This window comes from Salminus brasiliensis, chromosome 1 (genome assembly GCF_030463535.1).
Source record: "Salminus brasiliensis chromosome 1, fSalBra1.hap2, whole genome shotgun sequence".
NCBI lineage: Eukaryota > Metazoa > Chordata > Actinopteri > Characiformes > Bryconidae > Salminus > Salminus brasiliensis.
Window position 1 is genome coordinate 49,799,672 of NC_132878.1, and position 26,633 is coordinate 49,826,304.

At 41.7% G+C, this 26,633-nt stretch overlaps 1 protein-coding gene across 1 annotated transcript; it reads left to right on the forward strand.

Annotated features, from left to right (window-relative positions):
- Nucleotides 1-2,376: 2,376 nt before the first annotated feature.
- On the forward strand, nucleotides 2,377-25,591 carry cnstb (consortin, connexin sorting protein b). The gene is made up of 10 exons (XM_072681290.1): nucleotides 2,377-2,566; nucleotides 10,354-10,655; nucleotides 11,383-11,486; nucleotides 13,862-13,892; nucleotides 15,048-15,134; nucleotides 18,447-18,564; nucleotides 19,096-19,117; nucleotides 19,221-19,490; nucleotides 23,523-23,664; nucleotides 23,755-25,591. The coding sequence occupies exons 2-10, from the start codon at nucleotides 10,415-10,417 to the stop codon at nucleotides 23,964-23,966; spliced, it is 1,227 nt and encodes a 408-aa protein (XP_072537391.1). The 5' UTR covers nucleotides 2,377-2,566; nucleotides 10,354-10,414; the 3' UTR covers nucleotides 23,967-25,591.
- Nucleotides 25,592-26,633: the final 1,042 nt, after the last annotated feature.

Sequence of the window (26,633 nt, forward strand, 5' to 3'; positions counted from 1 at the left end):
ATGATTTATTCTACTCCTGTTATGGATACGCAGAGTGCAATTGTTTCCAATATCATTCAACCCTATTTTTGGGTTAATCGCCCAGATTTCTGTTCCTCTCCTCGCTCTACACTATGGTATCTGGTGACAGGACAGCAATGTAGCCGATTAGTAACTAGTCCGATTAGGAAGAAGGTACGTTATTAGGTGACAAGACACATTTTAGGGCCCCTGAAACATCCTTATCTCTACAATAGACAACATTTTACATTTATGGCATTTAGCTGACGCTCTTATCCAGAGCGACTTACAAGGTTACTCGTATTACAGAGGTGGGCCAATGTAGTGTTAGGAGTCTTGCCCAAGGACTCTTATTGGTGTAGCACAGCATAGTCACCCAGACTGGGAATCAAACCCCAGTCTCCCACGTGGTGAGGTAGCTCACTAGCAGGTAGTGGTATTATCTGTTGCGCCACACCAACCACAACATGGGTGAGCACAAGAATAACCCTCATTTAAACTGTCCTCAGGGGTACTTACTCAAGTACACTTCCAAAAGAAGAGTACTCATCAGCATACTTTCATTTTCATTTAGAGCTTCAAAAATGGGGAGTGAGCTTTCCAGACCATGGTGTTAAGATGCTTAACGGGCCCAGAAAGTGCCCATATGAGTGTGGAAAGTCCCCCCAAGCCCAAGAGGCCTTAGAGTCTCAATGCAAAGCTGCTCCCTTGTCAGTCCAAGAAACCTTCAGGTCATGATGCAGAGTTGCTCAGTGGCAGGCCCAGAGAGCCTCAGAGCCCTGACTTCAGCGGTGGGTCCAGTAAACCCTAGAAAATGTGGAGTTGCACCAGCCTCCTGCTGGCACGCATCGAGCCACAATGTAGACTTGCTCCAGTGGACGACCCATTGAGCCTCAGAGTCACAATGTAGAGTCACTTAAGTCTACATTTGAATGCTGCTTATTGGCTGTTGAATAATTTAATAAGTGGTTGGTGTGTATGTGTGTTTGGAAAGATTGTCTACCACTCTGCTGTTGTGCAATATTCTATATTATGGTGCACATTCATTCCTAGCGATGTCAGAAGGATCAATAAGCTGATTAAAAAGTCTGACTGAAGCCAGACTGGACTCACTGGAGAACAAAACCACTCAATAAAAGTGACTCGGCACATTGAGCGTTTTGGTGAGATTGTGGCCCATAATGAGCCACCAGTGCAGTTTCAGAGGTCTTCACAGGAAGCATGTGAAAAAGTTCCTCCCTCCACTGTATTGTGATGACGTGGATGGAGAGTGCTGTCTAACATGCTGGTCCAGAGTCCGTCTTAGGTGTTCAACGGGATTGAATTCTGGTGACTGCGACGGAAGGCCGACAGGAGTGGGAAACCGAAAAAACCACACTTGCTGATTTTCCAGCTCTAAAACACCAAGAAAAAGCTGGCAATTAACTGCTTGGGCAGGAAAAGCAGCAGCACTCTTAAGATGGTCATTCGTCTTCGTAATGAGAGGTTCATTCTCTAAAACATCACCTCTATGTAGATGTAATGGAATGGTTGTTCTTGCTGACAGTCTGCCCATGCCCTGCATCCACATTCTCCTCAGTCGTCAGCTGAGGAACAGTTACTCTTCTGTTCTTCCTGACATACCACACTAATACTCAAGCATCACGCACACTCAGCATGTGCATGTTCAATCCTATTTACTGGCGTCTAGTCATAGATCTGATAGCAGATGTCACTTTAGTCACTGATCCTACTGAAACAGTTGAGCAGTCTGTGTGGCTGAAGATCCAAAACAACCTGTGCCCCCCCTCCCCCCTCCTGTTAATGACAGTCACTTTTAGAGTCTCTTACATCATTTGCTGATCCAAAATCAAATGTGTATTTGCCATAAATACTGTATGCAGTGGTTGTATGTGTATATGTGCAACAAGCATTCATGACTTTCAGTCTTATAATGGTGATTTATTGCATTATCATTAATGATATTGCCTCAAAATGTTGTATTGTGATCGACACAAACAACTACGAAACAAAAAACCTGGCATATAAGACTGCTTATGGGTCATTCCAGGAGAACGGTGCCAGGCGGATATGCTAATATGAATATATTTTATTTTGTCATCTATAGATTCAGTTATATTTGCTCTTACCAAAAACAGTATGTTAACCTAGAAATTAATGATAATAAAATGTGTGATGAAATGGCTTTTATTGTGTAATATTCGACGTACTAAAAATATTACACATATTATAACAAAGTTTATGCACATGAACTTTATTATTTTTTAAATCTTAAGCAACAAGGACTCTTATTTTGCATACTTAACCAAATACAGTCAGTGTCGCCAGTGAACCAGAAGGTGGCACTAAAACCCCCAGAACCCCGCAGAGCAGCAGCCGCAGCCGCAGCCGCAGCAGCAGCACAAGGGGCGGCCCTCTGAGCGCCTGGAAAACATCTGCACAGCTGTGAAGGCTGATTCCAGACCAGTGTCCGGCTCGTTCAGGAGACTGGAGACAGACAACACGAGGAATACACACTCTGACACGCCGCCGGGGAGCTTTCCTGACACCAGTGTGTGATTTACATGTAAGTAGCCGCATCGCTCTTCTGGACGCCGTGGCCTGTGAGTGTGTGTGTGTGTGTGTGTGTGACAGACGGAGAAGAGGCAGAGGCTCGTGTAGGTGACTGTACGCTGTGGGAGGACTGACATTAGACCACTCAGGCTGACATGGCACTGTTTTGAGCGAACTGATGAGCAGTGTATGCAGAAATATGCTAAACGTGAGGAAACCCTGCTGAAAAAATGGAGCTGCTGTCGCTCGAGCAGTCAACACAGGACACGTGAGGAGCTGCTCCTTCTGCACTGCAACGACTCTTGGCACAGCACTGCACGCCCTGCACGCTCTGTACCAGGTCACTGATCTGCTAGATGGGATGCTTACCAGTCTCTTTTTGTTGCAGAATAAGAAGCAAACTGGTGGAACTGGGAAAGCTGGGAGAGCTGAATACTGTGCATTAGGCTGTAAGCTATATGGGAATTCTGGGCTGATGTGGATATCGGATCTTCCTATGTACGCACAGTCATTGTGGACATGAGTGTCATAACATCCTTGGGGTTTCAGTGATTTTCTGGGGCAGAATGAGTGGACAACACGCCTTTTTATAGAAAAAAAACTAGAATTTGTTTTGATTATGAATTCAGTGGTGCTGAAAACTTGCCATGGCCTTGGTATCTTAACATCCTGTTAGTGATCATGATTGACTACAGCTGTTAGCTTCTCAGTGCCTCCGTAAAAAGGGTTAGTTTGACAGCACTCATTGGACTGACCAACGCACAGTACAATGGAAAAGTCCACGGTGCTCAGTGCAGATCGGAGAAGGATGACTATAGATTTACACAAGTCAGGAACGTCTATTGGAACCAGTTTAACCTCATCAGTTTAACCTCAGGTTATTATTTATTAATAAGTCAATTTATTAAATTATAAGTTATTAAGTTATTAGGAGGTGTTGAAATGAGTTTGGATGGTCAGGAACAACACAAGAACCACTAAGACAAGCTGCCAGCCAAGAAAGAAGCCCCTACTCCAAAGGAGCTGATCAAAAAAATCATTTAAAAAGTTTATGGCCAGATGAGACAAAGAGGTTTGTTAGGTAAGGCATTCAACTGTTCAACTGTTAAGCATGGTGGTGGTAGCAACATGCTGAGGGGCTGTGTTTATTGGGCTGGTACATTGCACAAAGTGGACGGAAATAACGAAGGAGAACGACTACCTAAGAATTCTTCAGCAAATTCTCAAACCATCTGCTGGTCGGTTAAAACAACGGGACAATGACCTCCCAAAGCTCTCACTGTTGCCAAAAAAAAAACCCTAAAAAGTATAACAAAGCTTGTTGAAGGCTTCTAATACTGTCTTCTCAAGGTGCACCTTGCTGAGGAACAGTTCATCATATATTAGGTGTGTTGTGTGTATCATTTTAGTCCTGTGTTCATTTCAGAAACACGTATTCTACCCTAGAAAAAAATGACATTCATGTCTACGAGGAGGGTCTATAAATCTAGATTTTTTTTATTATTTGCTTTTCCCCCATTTTCTACCCAATTTGGAAAGCCAATGACCCAGTCCCCAATTATGTGAGCTCCCACTATCACAGGGTGAAGACCAGCACACGTCTCCCCCAACACGTGTGAAGCGAGCCACTGCCTCTTTTCCAACTGCAGCTGATGCAGCGTCGCTAGGTAGCCAGTTTGCTTGGAGGAAAGTGGGGCTCCCCAGTTCCAATTCAACAGCTCACAGGCGACTGTGTTGACCAACATCACACTGGGAGTGATGTGGGGAGGAAGTGCCATCAACCCACCCCTGAGAGAGCAAGGCCGATTGTGCTCTCTCTGATTCAGGCTGCTGATGTCAAGCAGTGCGACTTGGGAATCAAACCAGCGATCCTCAGATCATGGTGGCAGCACCTTAGTTCACTAGAGAAACAAATAGAGGTAGCCATCAGAGGCTTAGCTGGCTTCTTTGCAGACTGCACTGGCCTTTTGTTCAAAGTGTATGACAGTGGTTTTCTTGTTTCTGTCTGGGTGGACAGTATGGCAAGTGTGATTTGTCATTTTCGTGATTAATGATATGCAGGGATATAGCTACTAGTGGGCTAGGAAGGGTAGGAAGTTCTCAACTACAAGTTGCTTGTGAACAGTCTTCTATATAGTACAGAGAAGCGTTCTGTAACAGTTGTGGAACCCTTTCTGGTCATTCTACATAGAACCATTAGATATTCTAGATTACATTTACTTTTAATTAAGAAAATGTCAGAAACCTTTTAGCATCACATGTTTGCTTTCTAGGACATCGAGACCCTATTGAAGATGGGTGGTCTCAGTTCGCTCCCAGACAAACTCTGAAACGGTTCATTTGGGCTGAGAATATGATCTGACCTCAGTCCGACCCTACGTTAGGTGTAGTCCACAAGTTTGAGCTAAACGGCTCCCATAGCCAGGTGTTAACCTGGTATCCTGCCCATATAATTCCTACAGCTGTGAGCAAATGCCAGCTCTGCTGTTGCTCCATGTTAAACTGCTCAGAAATCTGCACTAGTCCAGAACTGTGTTGACTTTCTAGCTCCCACCCAGACAGGTCAGATCTGACCAATAAGCAGAGAGAACATTCTCACATGGTTTGTTGTGAAGCATTTTGGTGCACTTGAATTTTTTTTCTGTGTGAAAACAAACCAAACCAAGGGGAAAACGCTCAGTTTACAAACTCGTCAGCTGATTCGGACCAGAGCGAACAAGCTAGAGGTGTGAAAACGCCCTGAATGTCATTCATTTTATAACAAAAAATTTATCAGTACAGTAATGGTTTCAGTATTGTTTGTATGTGCCTTCTAAAATGCTAATATACACATTATTTTTAGATGGCAAGTAAAATAAACATTTGCAGCATCGCCTGAAATGATAATGAAATGATAATTTCCAAAAAAAATGTCTTCTTCAGGTTTATTTTTCATGAAATATGAATCTTAGATGTAAACAAAAAAATAAGCAAATTAACAATTGTCATTTAGATATTTGATTCTAAAATACAAAAAATAATTAAGATGAAAAAGCAGATGTTTGTCCTCAGTCTCTTTTTTCTGCTCAACAAATAAAAGGTGTAAAAGGACTAAAACAAAAGATCAGCCTGGCCTATGGAAATCACAAGGCGGACGCATGGTCATGCTTTCCCGTGTTATTTTGGGCCCAGCAGAGATATACGGAACCTTATATCTCTTAGCCTGCATTAGAGAATGGCCTATTGCAACTTCACTTAACCCATTTGTTGCAACCTGTTTAAAAATAAGAAATGCATTTTTGCAGACAGAGCTTGCTAGGAGAAAGTTTGTTAGGGGTCTTCTTAAAAAATGCCTCCATACTTTAGACCTTCTCTAAAACATTGGCGTTGTTGCTAGCCTAACTTACCACCTCCCTACATCCCTCATTCTGCTTGCCTTAAGGGAACTACCAACACATGCTGTCCTGTACATTTTGTTTTAGCGCCAGTTAGCCCAGCTTATTTACATAATTTTGCAAGCTTTTGTCTGTTTTACCCAAAAAATATATTTTCGACTGCTTAAGTTAAAGAATATCCACAATGCATATGTTTGAATAACTTTGCAATCCATGATTCCAAATAATGTTGTTCCATAATTGTGTGTTTTCTTTAAGACTGAGACCTTCTCTTGCTCTCGCTCATTCAAAAGCTTCCAGTTATCTCTGGAGCTCAATTACATCCCAGAACATCCAGGCATGGTCCAAGCCACAAAATGCCCCTAAGCTTTATACACAAAATTAGACTACCTGAACATGCCCAACCATTGCAGCCGCCAGTAAAGTGTTGACTTTTGAGAAAGGTAACAATCATCCTTACCCAGCTAATTATCAGGCTCAGAGCAAGCTTCCCATTTCACCACTCACTTAAGTCTTGAGTGCACAGAAATTTCAAATCTTGGGTGTAAAGCCCTTGGATTTCCATTGAATACCAATGTGTATGTGCTGGAACTATTGATTAGAGCCACTTGGAGCCATTGCTGGTTTGGATTATGTGTCGGCCCCTGCAGTTCACTTGAATTGATTTGATTTGAAATGATGTGATGAATTCTCAAGCAGTTTTCATGAAAGAGTGAAAATGTAAACACTTAGTAACATTAGGAACACTATGCTTTTACTTGCTAGGCCATCGCTTGCTCTCAAAACAGCCCCAGTTTTTAATAGTATAGATTCTGGTGCACATTGATATGATTGCTTCATGCAATTCCTGCAGATTCTCCCATCCTATTACATCCCTGGTATTAACAGGCCCAGAGTGTGCCAGGAAAACATTCCCCTCATCATTACACCACCTCCACCAGCCTGGACTGTTTACACAAGGCAGGTTGGGTCAATGCATTTAATGCCTCAGCTGTGAAATTATTTATACCAGCCTTCAGCGCTCCAGGTATGGTGAGCCTGTGCCCATTGCAGCCTCAGCTTTCTGTTCTTGGCTGAAAGAAGTGGAATCTGACGTGGTCTTCTGCTGTTGTAGCCCATCCACCTCAAGGTCGAACATGTTGTGCATTCTAAGATGCTTTTCTGCTCACCTCAGTTGTATAGTGAGTGGTGATCTGAGTCACTGTAGCCTTTCTGTCAGCTCCAACCAGTCTGGACATTCTTAGTTGACCTCTCCTATCAACAAGGCATGTTCGTCTGCAGAACTGCCACCAAGTGGAGCTTTTTTAATAGCCCTGTTCTGAGTAATCTCTTGAGACTCTAGAAAGGCCCAGCCCATCTGGCATCAACAATCATGCAGCATTCAGTAGCACTGAGATCCCCCATGAGATCCCCCCATTCTGAAGGCTGATCTGAGCATTAGCTGAAGCTGCCGGCCTGTATCTGTGTGATTTTATGCATTGCACTGTTACACACATCCGTTTTCTGTATGTCCTGAATGTGGAGCATCAAGCATTACCATTGCACACCAAACCATCTGAATGACTGGGTAATTTGCTCAAATACTGACTAATGAACAGAACAAGGGCCAAACCATTAGTCATGAAATGGTCGCACACTATAAAAGTCAGCATTTGTACTGGAGCTACAAGGCTAATGTAGCATTCGTTGCCATGTCTTTATTTGATATTAAACAGGACACCACTGCACATGGCATGAGGAGCCCCTCGTCCTGATCCTCTGTATTCTCCCCTTCTGCTTCCATTTCTCATGTTCGCCTTGGCTAGCCGTCCTGACAGTGACACATTACTTTATACCAAGCACTCTCGTGCACACTCTCCTTGCCACTCCGCACTCCGTCCCTTTCAGCACTTGGAGGCAAAAGCTTTTCCATAAATAATTCAGCGAGCACCCATTACAGCTGCTTGTTTATGAACGCGTCTGTAAGCGCTTTCCACCAGGCTACCTGAGTTTGACAGCACGGCTTTGCCCTCAGGCCCTGTGTCCCAGCCCATTCTTGCTCCCAGGTCCCAGCACACCTGTGCCAGTGATTAGCGCTTTTTGTGTCTGGAGCTTGGTTAAGGTCTCTGAGGACTGGGTTGGGAAACATTACCCTACCCAAGGGAAAGCTCACGGTGAGGAGGCATAAAAACACATGTGGTTAAAAGATTGTACCTAGGTCTGTAATCACATTTGCAGCAAGGCAAATAAGATATGTTTTTTTTATTATGAAAGCACACAAGGCCTAGCAGCTTCATTCACAGTACTGTAAGAGCTGTAATGTGAGTAGCTATTTACAGTGTTGGAGAGCAGGCCCAGTTTGCTGAGTTCCCTGCTTAGTTAAATTCCAGGTTTAGTAGGTATGCTAGAGTAGGAAAATAACCAAACTATGCTGGACATCTGGCAGTTTCACAACAAGAATGGAAGCCATTCACTAAATTCTGCCTTTAGATTTTCTTGATATAGCGGTGTCTCGATTAGCAACAATAGAACCTGATCTAATCTAAGCATCTTGCCACAAGCTAATATTTTAGTCCCAAGCTAGGAATCTAGTCATGTTACAACAGTAATATACACTGCATTGATGTGTACATTGACACACATGAGCTCTGTTCCTACAGCAGTTGCATGGCAAATTCTATGTGCACAGTTTTCTTTTCCCCCCAAAACACAGTTGGTTAGCTAAGATGCATTAGGTATCCAGTGTTTGTTTGCTTGTTGCCTAAAACTTTGCATCATGCAAATTGTATGCCTGACTTTGATTTCTGACATTGTACGATATAAGACGTCTGTCCCAAACGGTGCACTTTTAAGGACTGCATAAAGTGTAAAACGTGCCGTTTCTTATTTTAGCCATTACTGCAGCCCTTGGCAAGGACGTGGCAAAGGCCTCTTATCCCAAATTTCTTACAGTACATGAGAAGAGCAAGCAGAGTGGAGGGCCGCTGTTTACAGCTGTCTGGCCAACATGGCAGAGAGATGAAAAAGGTATTGATGTGTGAGCTAAAAGGCATTTGTTCAGTTTATTATTAAGTTAACTGGTCTACTGAGCTGCATTATGTTTGCAATCTGAATTGAGCTGCAGTAGATCAGCTAATTAGCTTGTTTTAAAAAAAAACAAGTATGGCTGATGCACATCTTGCACACTGCACAAGTCTGAACCACATGCATACTTTTCAACCTTAAGCCCCCGAAGTCATTTGCACTCTACATCACCTATATGCAGTCTTGCAGGAAGACTGGAGGAGGTAGGACACCATTTGGGACAGGGCTAGACTGATACTATCTATACAAAAGAACCAAATCATGTAGTATAGTTAAAAACAGAGGTACTTGGATATGGAAGACGATATGTCGTAGAGTGTCAAGAAGCCACATACAGTCAGGTACATAGGTATTTGGACAATACTTTACAGCACCTTAGTGGACTTGTAAAGAACCAATCAAGATGGGATTCAAATATAGACTTTAATTCACTTTAATTAAGGGGTTTAACAGAAAATATTACATTACATTTACATTTATGGCATTTAGCTGACGCTCTTATCCAGAGCGACTTACAAAGTTACTCGTATTACAGAGGTGGCCCAACATAGTGTTAGGAGTCTTGCCCAAGGACTAGCATAGTCACCCTGACCGGGAATCGAACCCCAGTCTCCCACATGGTGTGGTAGCTCAGTGGCAGGTAGTGGTGTTATCTGTTGCGCCACACCAACCACATTACGTTAACCGCCAGAGACATTTTGTCTTACGTAGTCCCTCCATTTTAACTGACTCAAAAGTAATTGGACAAACTAACATGAATAGAAATATAATTAGGTCTTGTTTGCCACCCATCAGTTGCTGTTTGTTTGTGTTTTTTTTGCCTTCAGTTTTGTCTCCAGTAAGTGAAAAACATGCTCAGTTGGACCTTAAGAAGGTCTTAGGTTGCTTTTGTGGTATGTTTTAGGGAATGATCTGTACAGTGAAGTACCAGTTTTGCGGCATTTAAGTGAATCTGAGCAGAAAGTTGAGCTATTTACACTTCAGAAATGATCCTGATACTTCTATCAATAGTCATCACACAGCGACCCAGTTCTGCCGGCAGTCATACATGCCAAAGCCATGACAGTGCCTCCATCAGGTTTGACAGATAATGTGGAATATAAATGGGTATGACTTAAATCTGTATTTGAAGTGAAGAGTGTGCTGATTTAGCAATGCAGTTTGCACAGTGCAAACAGATGTCTTTATCCCCATTACCTGTTAGCAAAACTAGCCTCATAGCTCTGGTGCAACACTAAAAAGCTAACTTCACCTAACATGGCTTAGCTGATCTTCTGCATTTGGGTTAGGGGCCATCACGTTAAAGAAAGCTTTTATCCATGATGCAAAATTAAATATTTCATGAAACATTTATGTTTGGCAGATTTGAACTTCAGATCAAGGTTGGGGCTCTTCATGGTCACCTGCAGAAGTGCTTTGAAGTTATGGGAGACCCCAACACAGAGGAGGCCATGAGGGGAAAAGAAGACAGTACCACGGTCGGGTCTGGAAGTAAAGAGGCCATCATCAACTCCTACCTGTCTGTTTCTGACAAGACCCAGATGAATCTGAAGGAGACTGAAGCTATGGATTGGGGAGCAGTGAAAGAAGACCTGATGAGGAGCAACCTGGAGGAAAAACCTGGGGACGACTTTGCAAAGCTCTCCGTAGATGGAAGCGCGTCGGGTAAACATGTGACCCAGACTATTTGGATTTGTTATATAACTAACCTTCTGAAATGCTGCAGGAAGGTCAGGTTTCTTACCTAGAGGCTATGGCTCATGCATATAGATACATACCATGCATCCATGGCTGCAGAAGCTTCCCAACATGTTTTAGATCTATCATAATTTTTAATATTGTGTGTATCATATTCATACTGTGGTGGTTTAATTAGCGATGTTTTCTGAGATCACAAACAACAACAACAACAAACAGGAATGCTTGATACTCTTGATGCTCTTGACACTTGATCAGTTATATTAGTAATAACCATAACAAACAGCTTCACTTCCTTACTTCATGGTATTATTGCTGATATTAACCACAATACAGCTACTACTACTAATACAGCAGCTACTACTACTACTTTTTATGTTTTTAAAATGTATAATAGGCCACTCATGACTGATAATTTGTCTGGCCAATTAAGGCCAATCAGATTCTGCATTCCACATTGAGTTATGGGAATTATGAATAAGACCATCTCAGCTACTGATTCTGCAGGGAATCGTTGTTTTTCATTTATATCAGGAGATAAGAAAATTGCCAAGATGTCCACAAATATAAGTTATAAACTACATAAGCACAAGCATGAAAGATTTTCTACCACAGGTTCCAAACATACCTGAAAGAGTGTATCCAAAACAGAGCATTAATTGTCCATTTAATTTTCGAATGTGTTTCTTTGAAGGTCATTTCGGTAGGGCTCCTGGGCCTAGTCCCTCTTTACTGGCTGCCTTGCACTCTCTTGGTGAACACAGTGATCACATGCTTCTGCCCCACTCCTTACACCAGGTGGGTTTGGCTCAGATGAAATGTCTACTGCAGGGATATTTAATTAAAATTCTGGAAGGTCCAGTTACAGACAATGTCCTCAAGCCAAGGTCCTGGATATGATAATGTCTAACTTACTTCATGATTCAGTGCTATATCCTGTATACCGAAGTAGCAAGTGTCAGTTTCAGCAGTATTTGTTGTCACTAAAATGGATGAATTATTAATAGCAGTTACTCTAAATAAATCCTCAGTTCTCATTTCAAGTGAAATGACAACATTAAACAGAAAGAAGATGTATCTTAAAAGAAAATGCCTAATAAATCCCCTCATAGTCTTAGACTCCATTGGGGGTATACTGGTGTAGGACTGCCTGTGGAAGGAATAAACATGCACCAGTCTGTCCGTTCTGGTTCAAAAGCTTGGTTCTCGCTCTCCACCTTTCTCTTTTTACAGCCGCAGTGTGAATTAACTTTCCGCTGTTTCTCGTGTTTCCCATGTCTGTGCACAGATCTGATTGGCAGAGTAGTGCTGTATGATAGGAGTGTCCTGGACCGCTAAACCTGTACCATAAAGGCCAGAGAAGCTAGAGAAGTCTGGAGACGATAGCATAGCGCCTGGGTCCCAACCTATTGGGTCTAGAGTCATAACTGCTTTGTTAGGCAGAAATGTATCAGTGTTGAGAAATTAAATGAATGATCATTAAAACAGATAATCATATAGACATCATATAGAGCAGAGCATATGCTCACTATTTTGTTGCCTGGAGCATCAAACCTACTGGCCCATTATCAAATGTTTTGTCAGGGCATTCTGGATGGCATTTAAAACGGCAAGCTTTGCAAATGTAAAAAAGTAAAAGTAAAAGTAAATGCTTGTTCTTAGGGATTTTTTGGTTAAAATGTTACTGTAGTGCAATTATAGTGCAAAAGTCATCTAGAGCAAGAGTGACATGAGATTTGTGAGGTTGTTAAAGTCACTTAAGGCCTCTTAGGGATTTTTTGGTTAAAATGATACTGTAGTGCAATTATAGTGCAAAAGTCATCTAGAGCAAGAGTGACATGAGATTTGTGAGGTTGTTAAAGTCACTTAAGGCCTCTTAGGGATTTTTTGGTTAAAATGATACTGTAGTGCAATTATAGTGCAAAAGTCATCTAGAGCAAGAGTGACATGAGATTTGTGAGGTTGTTAAAGTCACTTAAGGCCTTGATTCTGAAGTCCTGATTAAAACAGAGCAGTTTTCGAAATGTAGTTTCTATAATTAATTAACCTTATTTTAGCTTATGTGTGACTTTCCAATTGGCTGCCAGAGAAAATAGTTCAGCGTGTGGAGTGTTGTGGAGCATGTTTTTTTTATTATTGTGTAAAAGAAGCAAGAGGCTGTCTTTATTGTTGGATGGACTGCTATTGTTTCTGAGCAGAACAGAATAGAATTAGATTGCTATGGTCATTTTTGTATTTATTTTTTTAATCATAGTGACACATAAATGCAACCAAAGTGGACAATATATTTATGTGCATTTGTTTAATTGCTCAGTGTGGGTTTGTTTTTTGTGGATTTCAAGCTTTGTTATTTTTATTCAAGTGGCTCTACAGCAGATGTTTTTGACCCCTTATTTGGGCCTAAGATGTATTATTCAGCAGTTGCATAGCAAATAATGCAAACTAGTTTTTAAGAGTTTTAAGAGTCATTCATTAAAATGCTGCAGTGAGAAATGGAAGCCTGCATCTGCTGTCAGCTCCTGGGCATTTATGGAATTAAATAGCCCAGATGCTTAAAGCTGGCACTCCCCCAAACAGGCAATATATATGTTTATGTTGCTCTCAGTTAGGAAAGTGAGAGTTGCACTGCAGTGGATGTATATGGCCAGGACTTAGCATTGATTTATGAGTGTGCCAGTTCTGCTGTTACCCACACTACCCATACTTAATCTCTTTCATATGAAATACTTTCTGTGTTGCGAAGGAGAGCCAGTGTGAGTAAAAGCATACATATGTATTAGGGAATGAAAACAAGCTCACATGGACCTAACAGCCTGGGGTTAAGGTCAGGTTCCTACAGCTGTGCTGGCATATGCGAAGCTCCCACGATCATACTAAAATCACAACTAGGGCTGTTTACTTGATCAGAAATCCAGCAATTAAAATGCAATCAATTATCTAATCAGAACCCATCTCCCTGACATACGAGCTCAAAACTCATGACCTACAATTGTATTTCCCACTCACAGACAGACATGTGATGCGTTGGTCTACAGGGAGACGTGGCCTTGATTTAAGATCAGCTGGGACTCTTAGGACACTGTTGGCAAACATTTCCTCTGAAGGAAATTGGGTTAAAGTGGGTGCAGAGAACGTGGTGTTTTCTCCTCTAATAGCTTCCTTTTTTGTTGCAGATAGCAGAAGCGTACTTCCTCGAAGAGGACTGTATCCTTTTGCCTGGATTTCTGGACGACACATTTAGAAACATGGCTGAGAAGAAGGGTGCCCTGCCTTTCAAAAGTTTAGGGACGCCTGTTTTGTTACAAATGAGCTGTTTAGATATTTCAGTTGTCCTTCGTAAAAAAATTCATATGGAAGTTACGGAACAGCTGATGAAGGGCTGCCTATAATACAAAGCTGTGTCGTGATATAAGCACTTATTAGCATTTAAACCAGCTGTGTAACCCCTAATGCACCGTGACTTTTATTACACCCTAAAGATCACTAATCATTAACTTACATGCAAATCGAGGGGCATTTTTTTCCACATGCACCAGTGGACCAGATATTTGAATGTATACACTGGGATTGGATGAACAGACTTCCATGGTGCTCACCAGACACTCCATTCCAAATGGATGGTTTCATCAATATAATTACTTAAAATAATTTTCCTTTCGTATTCCTAAAACCTTTGTGCATTTACTGTTGTCATTTATCATTTAGATGATTAGCATGTGTTGTGTTTACTATATTAGTTTACTCCCATTGCGTTTCACAGAAGAGCTGCTGGAAAAAACAGTTAATGCTTGCTACGCCTTTTGGAGTACATGCCTCAGTGGTTCAGAGCTGCTTTGGGAGCACAAAGGGACCCTACATAATATTAGAAAGGTGGTTTTAATGTTGTGGCTGATCAGAATCTTTTTCAGTGAACCAGTGTCTGAACTGCTGACTGTGATCAGATTCAGATCTTTTTACAGTGATATGCAGGCTACTCATTTATGCCATTTCCCCTTTCTGCTCCCTTTCCTGCCACTGACTGTGAGAATTCACCACCCTGTTTGTGCTGTTGTTATGGTGAGCGTGGTTGAGCGTGGCTGGAGGAAAGCTCATGAGGGTGTGGCTTTCCATGTTGAGTTTAGGGTGTCTGTAAGAAGGAAGACTGTTGAGTCCAATTTTAATGCCTTTTATGCAATGAAATGAAGATTTACTGACTGTGCTTTAATAGCTTGTTTCATCCCCCCAAATTCTGTATGATTCTCTTTTAATCTGCGCAAGGAATATGACGTGCAGTGTCGTAAATGTCCTGTGTAATGGCTGTGGTTTCAATGTCCTCAGATGACTCCAGTACTGTTTTCTTTAACCCACTGACTTTGGCAGACCCATGGGCGGTGCAGTTTTTGCGTTTGGAGCGACTGTATCATGAAAGACTGCTCTCCAACCTGGCCTCCCTGCAAAAAGAGTGGGGTAAGTGAAGTGCAGCTGAAACTTAATCCCGCAATTAATTTTTAAGTCTGTTCTATGTAAAACTGGATTTATCCCACATAATACACATTTGTAATCACCTTTGAGTTGAATCAGTGTGTCACTGAGACTCACATTGAGTCTAGTCAGTTGCCATTGGGAAATGGACAGTGATTGGCCCATGCAAGCTTAAAAAAAGCACATGTTGAATTTACAGTTTCTCTCATATTGATGTTTCTCAACAAGCCCAATAACTGTCAGCTGTGCTGGTTCAGGAATATACAGGGTTTGTGTGTGCAGTACAACCTGATTAAAATCTCACACCTTTTCCATTGGCTCCTGGCATCGTATATTTGCATACTGGGTGTCTTTCCCCACTTGCCCTTACGATGTAGTTGTTTCCCCCAGGCTACCTTCTCTTAGGTATGCAGTTATATTTTCTACAGTGGTTAGCTACCTGGCCTCATTGTTGTAGGCTTGTCAGTTTCTGTACTGCTGAGTGTGACCCTGTAAGAACTACATTGTTCACTCCTGCATTACCATAAGATTATGAGTTAGACTCTGCATAACATTTGCATTATATGTATACTCAGGGGCTCTGTCAGGACTTTTGGGCACCATGGACAGGTATTGTGCATACAGTGATATTTGCTGCAAGACTGATACCCTCTAAAAGAAGAGCACTAAAGGCCATATTTTACAGTTTAAATGTAATATAACCTGAGGTGACCAGCTAAATCATCTCCAGACCAACACTAGACCAGCAAAAAACAACAAAGACCAGCATAAAAGTGTTTTGCAGCAGGGTAGGAACAGTAATTACAGTATTTAAATTATTTTATTGCAAATATTTTGCTTTTAATAATAATATAAAAAATTCACACTACGGTTATACCAACTGACAAGTCATTTAACACAGTACTGCTCTACCTCCTACTTCAGTTGGGAGTAGGGCTGTAATGTTTGGATGGGGAGGCAGGGCTGCTGAGCCTAAAGCTGCTTCTGCCTGTTCTAGCACAGAGGCAGAGCATGTGACTTTTTTAGGCTGTATAACTGCTACAGACTTTGCCTGCATTGATTAAATGTCGCCTAAAAGAGGATTGAAACATAATTTAAATAATCATTTTTGTGAAGATCTTATATAACTACCGTTAGCCTGTTACCAATTACCACCTGTGTTAAGAATGGACTGAACCATAATACATAGAAGGGGAGATCAGACAATGCAGATACTTTGGATGTTTTAATGTTTTAAATAAAACATGATATGAATTATAATAGTTTAATTGTTTAATATTGAAATAAAATAGAAAAAAAAACAAACACAGGCCCTGGTCTCTTGTTTTAGCACAAGGATGTTGTAAGGAGAAAGTAGCTGAAAGGGTAAGTGAGAGTATATTGAAGCTTGCGAGTGTGTGGAAACGAAAGTTCAAGTGCAAGTTCACTTTCTTACGACATTAAGTTGTTAGGAATTTGCTATGGTCTCTGCTCAAAGAGACAATGTTTACAACAGTTACCAAATACATATACAATACTGTGCCAAAGTCAGAGTCCGCCTTCACTTGGGTGTTCAAAACATTAAGCTAAGTGAAGAGTTGTTAGAAAAACTACATAAAAAAAAGGAATCCATGCGACAGGTAGACAACCAATAGATAAACAGGACAGCCCAGAGAGGAAACAATCAAGTTCCATGCTCATTCCAAATCTGAAAATATCCACCGGTATTTCTGTCCATCCTTCTATTAGAGAAGAAAGCTCCCAGGTTATGCTGCCTTCCATCAGCAGCCGGGGGCTGGGTGGGTAGATGGCTCACTCTCCCTCCCCACATCACTTAAGTGTGATGCTTACCGGTACCAGCATTTGCAGCATTGCTGCTGGCAATTCTTCAGAGCTGGGTACCAGGCGCTTTTAGAGTGCGTCTGGTTGCCTAATGATGTTGCACATGTTTTGGAGGAGGTATGTGTCAGTCCTCACCCTCCCAGTGCCGGGAGCATTACTTGCGATGGGGGGAGAGTACTAACGAGGAAGAAAGAAATTCGGGTAAAACAAACTGTTGAAGCCTCTGCTGCTCTCAGTACAGTAGACTGACCACACCACAGTTCAGGCATTTCTATTATTGAATGTGTTTAGGATTACTTGGGTGGTGAGAAGCTGAACTGTGGAAAAATCTCACTGCAACATTGAAAGTGAGTCTCCTCACTCCTCACTGTTACCTCATAGCCACTTTGAGTGGATTTGAAATAATTAAGGGATGATCTCTGACTTACACAGTACTGTATGAGGCCAAACAAGCAGCCAATAATGTTAATTGTTAGAAAATTATATTATTCAATAGAATGACATGATCTAATGTGACCTGATCTAATTGATCTTACTCTGAGATGCTTGATACATATGGAGGTAGTGTCAGACCATTAGGATTAGTGCCTATTCATTTTAATGGGATTTGCTCAGTGGTGCATGTACTCCGGGACCTCATCTCCATGGAGACCTTCTTACAGCACCAAACCTAGTACCACTTACATGACTTGTAACAAGTATAATGAGGGAGACCACAGAATGCAAAGAACCGACGTGTTAACTCCAGTTGGCTTCAACTTTATGACAGTGACAACAACCAGGAGATTGGAGATGAAAAAAATACTACTTCACAGATTTAATTGAATACACAGATAACAATTTGGTATAACTGGCCATTAAGATGTGGAGATGTGGAAAAGCGGATAGATAGATTGTAGGAGAGTGTTCTGTTTCAGAGTCAGTGTGTTAACTGTGGCAGGGGTTGAGTTCAGGCATCTGTTTAATGCCTCTAGAAGCAGAACTTTATTGGAAAGGTACGTGCAGGACATGGTTAGGCATCTTTTTCTCGAAAACTCCACGGATCCCCACTGCAGACATCACAATGCCTGGTCTGTAAAGAAATTTGAGTCAGCAAGTTTCTCTCCATTAAATCCTTTCACGTTAAAGCACTCTGAATGACTTTGTTTACATCTCAATTATGGAATAATGTGGAAAGTGGTAGAATTCCCATGCCAAAGGCCATATTTCAATCACTGGAAAAAGACGTAGTGTAATTAAACAAAAAAATAGAGACTAAAACAGTCTTTAGAATCAAGGTCATTTCGAATGAGAGTCTTTAGAGAAACATGCTTTTTGGCACCAGGCTGGATTTATACCATTAGAGCCTGTAGAGCCAGCCTGACTCTTGATCTTGATAAATGTGGGCCTTGATCTGCAGTGACTGAAGAAAGGTTGACAGGGGTAAAGAGAGAAGGGCAAGTGCTGCATTCAAACTCTTGTCACGGTTGCTTTCAGAATCGCAGTGGAGGGCTGACGCTCATGCCAAAAGCAGCACTCCAGCCAAAACGGAGTGCAGTGACACAGAGTCGAAGCGCATGGACTCCCTGAGCCACATCTGCAGAACACACCAGAGGTAAGACAACATAGCCTCCTCCAGGCAGAACTGACCTTCAGAAGCGAAGCCCAAAGCAGACAGCATTCTACAGCACAGACACAACGTCGGCCCAACAGGCATAGACAAGGCCCGCTTGAATCAGAGATAGAGCAGATATCAAAGTAAACTACACCAAGACTGCACCAAAGGCACACGGAACACACAGCTCATCAACAGCCTAGGCTGAAGTGTAGTGTGAGATTCAGGCTAAACCTACCTCTCCCCCACAAAACGTTCATGTCTAGACAAGAAGCCACACCTAATTAATAACACATTCCTGATTTTATTATTTTAGGCTTTTCCTACAGTGCACAAGACTGTATTTTTGGACTCATTCATTTCACTCTAGGGCTACCACACCTACGATGTTTCATGTGCGTGCAGCGATCTACTGCAGACTAGAATCACTTGGTGCAGTTTTGCTGCAGTTCACACTACTGTGTGATGAAGAACTAGTTATAGTAATTCTGAGCATAAATTGACTGAGCCCTCTTGTTTCTGTCTTTTCAGGCCTACTCGCAGTATGGAGAAGGTGAGGGGGAAGGGAAGAGATTCTCTCTTATCCACAAGTAAAACCAGAATCACTTTCATATGGGTGGAAAATCAATGTGGTAAGCATGGCTGTGGTTTTATAGGACGGGGTTGACCTGGCACTGAAACACAGCCCAAAGCAAGTGACAGAGCACAGTGGTATGGTTCAAAAGACGTCTAGCAGAACCCAAGTTAAGACAATGGAGCGGACAGAGGATAGCCCACAGCCACGGACTGAACCACAGGAGGAGGAGGAGGAGGAGGAAGAAGATGAGGAGGAAGAGGATGAGGGTTTGATAGAAGAGCTCCAGGAAGATGCCGGAGGGGAACCAGTGTATGGGGAAGAACTAGCTAAGCTCATTGAAGTTGAAGAGGTGAGAGTATGCCTGTTGTAGTTGAGATTATTAGGCAGCATTATTATTATTATTATTATTATTATTATTATTATCATTATCCTTTATGTAATATCAATATATCAGAAACATGAGCTCTCAGGTTGTTCTCAGACACTTTCACTGAAGCTCAGGCAGGTGGTGGTTTTTTAGGACCAGGATTGGGCACCCCTGGTCTACACATTGAGCACCCCACCGCCCCTAACCTGGGAATGGGATCCCCAGGTCTACACAATGTACACACAAGCTAGTTATCTATCTAGTTAGCTCTATTAACATATTATTATTAATTTGGGCATGTATTGTTAAATGTCCATTAGCCCTATCAGGTCTTATTGATTCTATAACTATCAGTCACTAACACTAAACACTAACACTAAATCTTTCATAGTGATCTGCCGTTCCTCAGCTCAGCCTTATCTGCACCCATGTGGCTCTGATTCACTGCTCGTTGTTGAGTGTGGAGATCGCTGTGTCAGTACAAGATCTTCGAGATGGGACGCTGCTGTATCTCGGCTCCACAGAGCACAACGTGGCACGAAATGCTTGCCCACCCATCTTGTGTCTCTGTTGTGTGCAGACTGTCTGAAGCTGCACTTCCGCACCTCCACATTTGGACACTTGTGAATCGATTCAGAATTGTCCACGTCAGCCATTGAGATGCATCTAAGAAGTGAATTTCTCCCATCAATAATGCACAGAAATGTATTGGGCATTGAATTAAAGAAAGGGCCTAGGTATGAAAACAGCAAAGGTGACCTGCTAATTTAGCAGTGCTGCCTCTGGCTTGCTCACTAGAAGCCTGGGCCTGGATTTTTGTATGGCTTCTTTTGTGACAACGCCTGTTGTAAAAAGTGTTATACAAATAGTCTTGGCCTGAGAAGCAGTAAAAAGCAAAACACTTCTGTGGTGGATTTGTTTTTACAGTTTTCATTTTTTTTTAGAAAGAAAAAAGAGTGTATTTTCTGTACATGGTTCAGAAACAAAGGAGCTGTTGGCTTTTCCGGCTGTTCCGACACATTTTCATGACAATTATGAATGTATGCATCCCAGTAAAAAAAAAAGTGTGATGACATGATCATGTATCAGATTTTGAATGTAAAAGGGTCTCAAAAGAGCGTCACTGCCTTCACTACCTTTCCCCACATCATGTGGGGAAAGCATGATGCTAGCCAGTGCAGGTATCTATTGGCTGATGTAACTGAACCGACAGTTAACTGAACTGCTCTCCTCCAAGAATGTTGAGCTGTCCAACAACATTGCATCATCAGCAGTTCAAAGAGATGGAGTGGTTTCATTTAGGTCGCATTTGACAGCATGGTTAAATCCTCTGTCAAAGCTGGAGCCTGATTGTTTTCTAAGAACCTTTTTCTAATGAACCTCCTATTCTCTGTACCACGATGATGATGTCTCTCTAATAGTTCAGTCAGTCACCCTGCAAGTAAAACCAGGAAACTCAGGACTATGCAGGTGGCCCAATGTAACCACTGCAAATTCTGGGTTAGCATTAGCTCCATATGTGTCTCAGTTCTGGGCTTCATATTGTTTTAATATCTCTCCATGGCCAAGTCTAAGGGAGTGACCAGCTACTCAGTAATTGGCATCTGCTTTTAATCATATGGGCCCATTGGTAGGAACAGCAGGAGGAATGTGTCCCAGTACGTCGCTGAAAACAAATCGTTGTGATGTCACCTGGAGAAGTTACAAGAGCCTGCTGCAGGAATTTGCAGAAAACCCGTTGAGCCGGAGTATAACTCCCTTATCTGCTGGGCGTGGGCCTGTTATTGCATAACAGAATGACTATTCAACCCTCAGTAGAAAAGAGCAAACAGCAAACAAACACTGGTTTCTGTTGTTGCAAAAATATGCTCCATTTATGTGAAACAAGACAATGTCAATGTATATATATATATATATATATATATATATATATATATATATATATATATATATATATATATATATGTATGTATAAGCAGTGTGTCTAGTTAACGAATGTAAATGCTCCTTCAGTTTAATGACTGCATGTACTGACACCATGTGGTGACTCTTTCATTACAACCTAAACCCTAGAAGTGGTGCTGGCCACATTTCCACTGTAAATTATTCAGTGAAGCTGAACATCTATGTCAGGATTTTGTGTTCTGCTCACTTTTAAAAACTGCCCAGTATTTAACTTAATTTCATTAGACAAAGGTGGGACCTGTACTTATGACAAACTAGGGATGATGTGTGTAAATCATTCTCAGTTGAAAAAGTGGAGGTTATTTGAAGTTGTCTTCAAGATGATGAATAAACTCTTTACAGAGTATCAGTAACACATCAGCAGCATATCAGTGTAGTAGCAGCAGTGGAGCATCTGAATACACTGAGTAAATATCCTGAAGATGTTCTGTTGATGCTTTAATGACGTTAAGTAGATTTACTGTTGATCTGGTATCAAGTAGACTTAATATGTTACTTCCATTAATCTAACTCAGTCTTATCTAAAACCTAACCTTAGGCCTGTCCGTAATTCTAAACTCAACCCAAAACCTAATCCTAACCCTCACCCTGGAACTAACCCTTATCTTAACCCCAACCCAAAACCCATTCCTAACCCTCATCCTGGCCCTATTCTTAACCTTAACCTTAACCTCAACCTGAACCCTAATCCTAACCCTCACCCTGACCCTAATCCTAACCTTAACCTCAACCTCCACCCAAACCCAAACCCAAAACCCATTCCTAACCCTCATCCTGGCCCTATTCTTAACCTTAACCTCAACCTGAACCCTAATCCTAACCTTGACCCTAACCTTAACCTCAACCCAAACCCAAAATCCATTCCTAACCCTCATCCTGGCCCCATTCTTGACCTTAACCTCAACCTCAACCTCAACCTCAACCCTAATCCTAACCTTAACCTTAACCTTAACCTCAACCTCAACCTCAACCCAAACCCAAAACCCATTCCTAACCCTCATCCTGGCCCCATTCTTAACCTTAACCTCAACCTGAACCCTAATCCTAACCTTAACCTCAACCCAAACCCAAAACCCATTCCTAACCCTCATCCTGGCCCATTCTTAACCTTAACCTCAACCTTAACCTCAACCCTAATCCTAACCTTAACCTCAACCTCAACATCAACCCAAACCCAAAACCCATTCCTAACCCTCATTCTGGCCCCATTCTTAACCTTAACCTCAACCTGAACCCTAATCCTAACCCTCATCCTTTAATCTCGATCTAATCCAGGTAAGATCCAGTTCCAGACTGGTGTCAGTAGCAGCAGCAGGTCTATAGCAGCTGGTTGTGGATGTTGAGATGGTATGTTAGATGATCAGTGAGTCCTCAGGTGAACGTCTACAGATCTGAACTTGGACTCTCCAGATAAAGTGAAGAACAGCTGGATTCAGTAGAAAGTCTTCAGTAAAACTCTCTTGATGATCTACTGAAAGTTCAGATGCTGCTTCATCACTGAGATGATGAAGAGAACATACTGAGAGTCTGAGGAGTGCTTATCTCATCTAAATAGGACCACTCCAAATACAGTTTTTGGTGGGTGGACGTGTGTAATGCAGTGCTGTTTGATGCAAGGATTAATGGGCGGTAGCAGTTATGCACTTAGACAGCTCCTAGTCTTTTTTTTTATTTTATAAAAATATAAGGAGTAAAAAACACATAAAAGACTTGTATGTAGTGCTGAATATGGGTTCTTTGAAGTGTAACAATAGTGAGACCCTTTCTGGTGCAATATAGAACATTTGGTTAGCTTTTTAAACAAAGAACCATGTTAGGCATTTGACATGTTGTTTAAGTCATCATGCTTTCCAAAGTACAAATCTTCCAAACTCATACCTAAAGGGGCCCACATGCCTCCTATAGCAATGCTCCAGCAATGCTCGCTTTAGCGAGATTTCCTAGTCTAAAGGCTAAAAAATACATCAACAGTTGACTTGGGCTGGACTTGTAACTGTTACCCCCTGAGAATCTGCATATGTTCTAATGGCTTTTCCCTTGCTATCATAGATGTCTCCTCCCAACGGCCTGGTTTCCATCTTAAAAAGGAGAGCGGCTCTAGAGGAAGATGGTCCTGCCAAATGCTCTCCATCCAGAAGCTCCTACAAACGCAGAGTCCGCTTCAGGGAAACAGATGATGCCCTCGATAGTGGTATGACAGTCCTTACAATTTTATAACACAGCGTCTCTCTGTGCTGTCAGAAATGTCTACATTTCGAGTAATCCTTGTCATCATTTACAGATGAAGTGGGCGGAGCCTCTTGTTTGATCTTCCTCCTTCTGTGTCTGGTAACCGTGGTGATCAGCATGGGCGGGACCGCACTCTACTGTGTCCTGAGCGGGGCGTATTCAAACGTTTGCACGGATTTCTCGCAAAACATTGACTTTTACTTCGGACCTGTGCGGCGCAGTATGGACACCATCACACACTGGTTTACTCCCAGCACATCTTAGCCCCCATGATACAATGTTGTAGCATCTGATACCACTCATACCAACACAACGCACACTAACATGCCGTCTCGCTGGTATCACTGTTGTGCTGAGGATGTGCCGAGGATCCATCAGCCAAATCATATCTGGCCAGCAGTGGCCATATAGTAGTCCCTTTCCATTAATGGATGGGGTAGGGGGTGTAAGAAATTGTGGAGCAACGGATAGGCTATATTCAGTAACTGTAAGGCTACAGAGTGAACCAGTATGTAGGAGGATTGCCTGATAAACTGGCTAATGAGTATAGCTACATACTAGGTATAGCTAATAAACTATCAACTGGAAACAGACTAAGGGTTTGTCTCATTGCCTACTGCCTTTGTAATTGTCAATAGGCAGAGAAGAGGATACCTCTTTTTCCTTTAGGTCAGCTGCATTTATGCATGAGCCAAAGTGGCCTTAACATCAGCGAAAGCACTGTATGCCTAACTGCAGGTACAGTGCATCAGCACTGTGTTGACATGCACGGTAGGTTCGGGCTGAGCGTCTACATGAACTTTGTAGGATTGACTGTAAGTGAACCACTACCATTTGATAATGAGCAATAATTCTATGCACTGAGGGCAGTTCATTTATAACGTACAGCACACGTTATGTAAAAAGAAATGACATTCCGCATTTATTTATGTATGGAGAATATGTAAATCTGAATATTTACAACATATATTTGCTATTATTATTTCTAATCATGCTATCTGTCCAAATGTTTGCAGACACTGCTTATCCAATGTTATCAAGGGTATTAACCAGGGAGTCTGTTTCCCCTCTGCTGCAGAAAGAACCTCTGCTTTCCTGGGGGGTGTTTACACAAAATGTTGGAGCGTTGCTGTGAGGATTTGATTGCATTCAGCTGCAGTAGCATTAGTGAGGTCAGGTAGTGATGTTGGATGATTAGTTCTGCATCACAAACACCACTTTAACTTTAGTTAAATCCAAAGGTGATGGATGGAGCTCTGTCACTACAGGGAATGCAGTTCCACTCCGCCACAGTCCAGTGCTGGGGAATGGGTTTACACCCCTCTAGAAGGCACTCTGGGGGACGTGGTGAACGTAGGCTCATATGTGGCTACTCCAGAGTACCTCAGTGCTGTTGTTTTATTTTAGAGATTATACAGTACACAAGTCATATGTTTTATTAATGGCTGTGTGAGCAGCCGATGAACCGTTGTTCACTAATTAGACGGGGTGTCTGGATTTTTGTGGACATATAGTGAATGATATTTTATTAATAAGCAATTGAACATGAGCACCAAGTACAGTGTGCTTAACATCACTGTTCAGTGCTACTGTAGCTATGTTACAAATGTATGCACCTATTTTCATTGATGCAGATGAATGAATTGCTTCCTCCATGGTCCGACCTGGACACAACAAACAGTGGTAGCACGTCTGGGAGTATGTTTCAGTGTTCACTGTATCTCTGTAACAGTAGTGCTAGATTTGTGGGCAGCATATGGGTATAGGCTCCTAATTATTACGAGAAAATGCAGAATTATTTCTATGTATTTTTTATGTTATGAAGATTTATGTTGGCTGTTTTTATTGTCAAGTTTTGTAAGAATAAAATCTGTTGTTTTGAGAAAGGCCTTGGCATTTCTGACAGTTTTTTTTAAATGAGTAGATAAGTGAATAAGGGTGAATTACTGTAAAGGGTCCATTTCCCTCACTTATTTATGAATTTAAAGTCATAAAACAATAGTTTAGTTTAACATGGTTAAAGCTGAACGATGCACTTGTGAAACGTCATCAGTTGCAGCCCAAGTACCGTTCCATTCAGAAGTTCACTTCTAGCCAAGTACAGTCCGGATGCCTGGATGCGTTCTTGTTCTGTCCGTGTTATCAAGGATGCAGCAGGACGTGACTTGTGTGAACTTGGCACAGCCAACTGTCCCAGAATGCTTTATGCACCACTCTACTGTTCCAATTGCAAATTTACCAAACCCCCCAGTCCTTGGGAGTTTGTATTCATGAGTTGAACTTGCCAATTCAGTACTACCAAGTACACTAGTTGTACAGAATTTGGCATACTTTGTTTTGAGAATCCTCTCTTGTGATGCATCAAAAATAATTTCTTTATTAGGAAGAAACCTTGAGAGGAACCAAGACTCAAAAGGGGATCCTCCATCCTCCTCAGGTCGACACCGGATCATGATAAAAATTTGTAATAAAAAACAATAAAACAAAACTGAATTAAGAAAAAAAAGGTAAATGTGGCATCAAGCCAAACAAGATGGAAATGTGAGTGAGAATGATAAATAGATAAACAGTCAGAAGCATAATCATTCAGTGAGGTGAGGATACACCCAACCCACAAGCGAAAGCTTTTCAAGGCCTAGTCAAAGCTGTGACGTGGTCAGAAGCAACTACCACCATCAAAACAAACAAACAAACAAACAAACAGCCTGTTTTTAGTGAGTTTTTTTTTTTTTGCTCCGACCAAAGCTACTGGTATGTATTCAGACATAGGAGAATAATTTAAAATACTGAATAAATGCATTCTATGACCTTTAATAGCTGATAAACATCTAAATTGTTCATCTAAATCTAAATTTTGATACAGAAAACCTTTAAAAAATGTAAAAAATGATGGATGAATGGAAATACAGGATAGAAATGACTAGGTGGTAA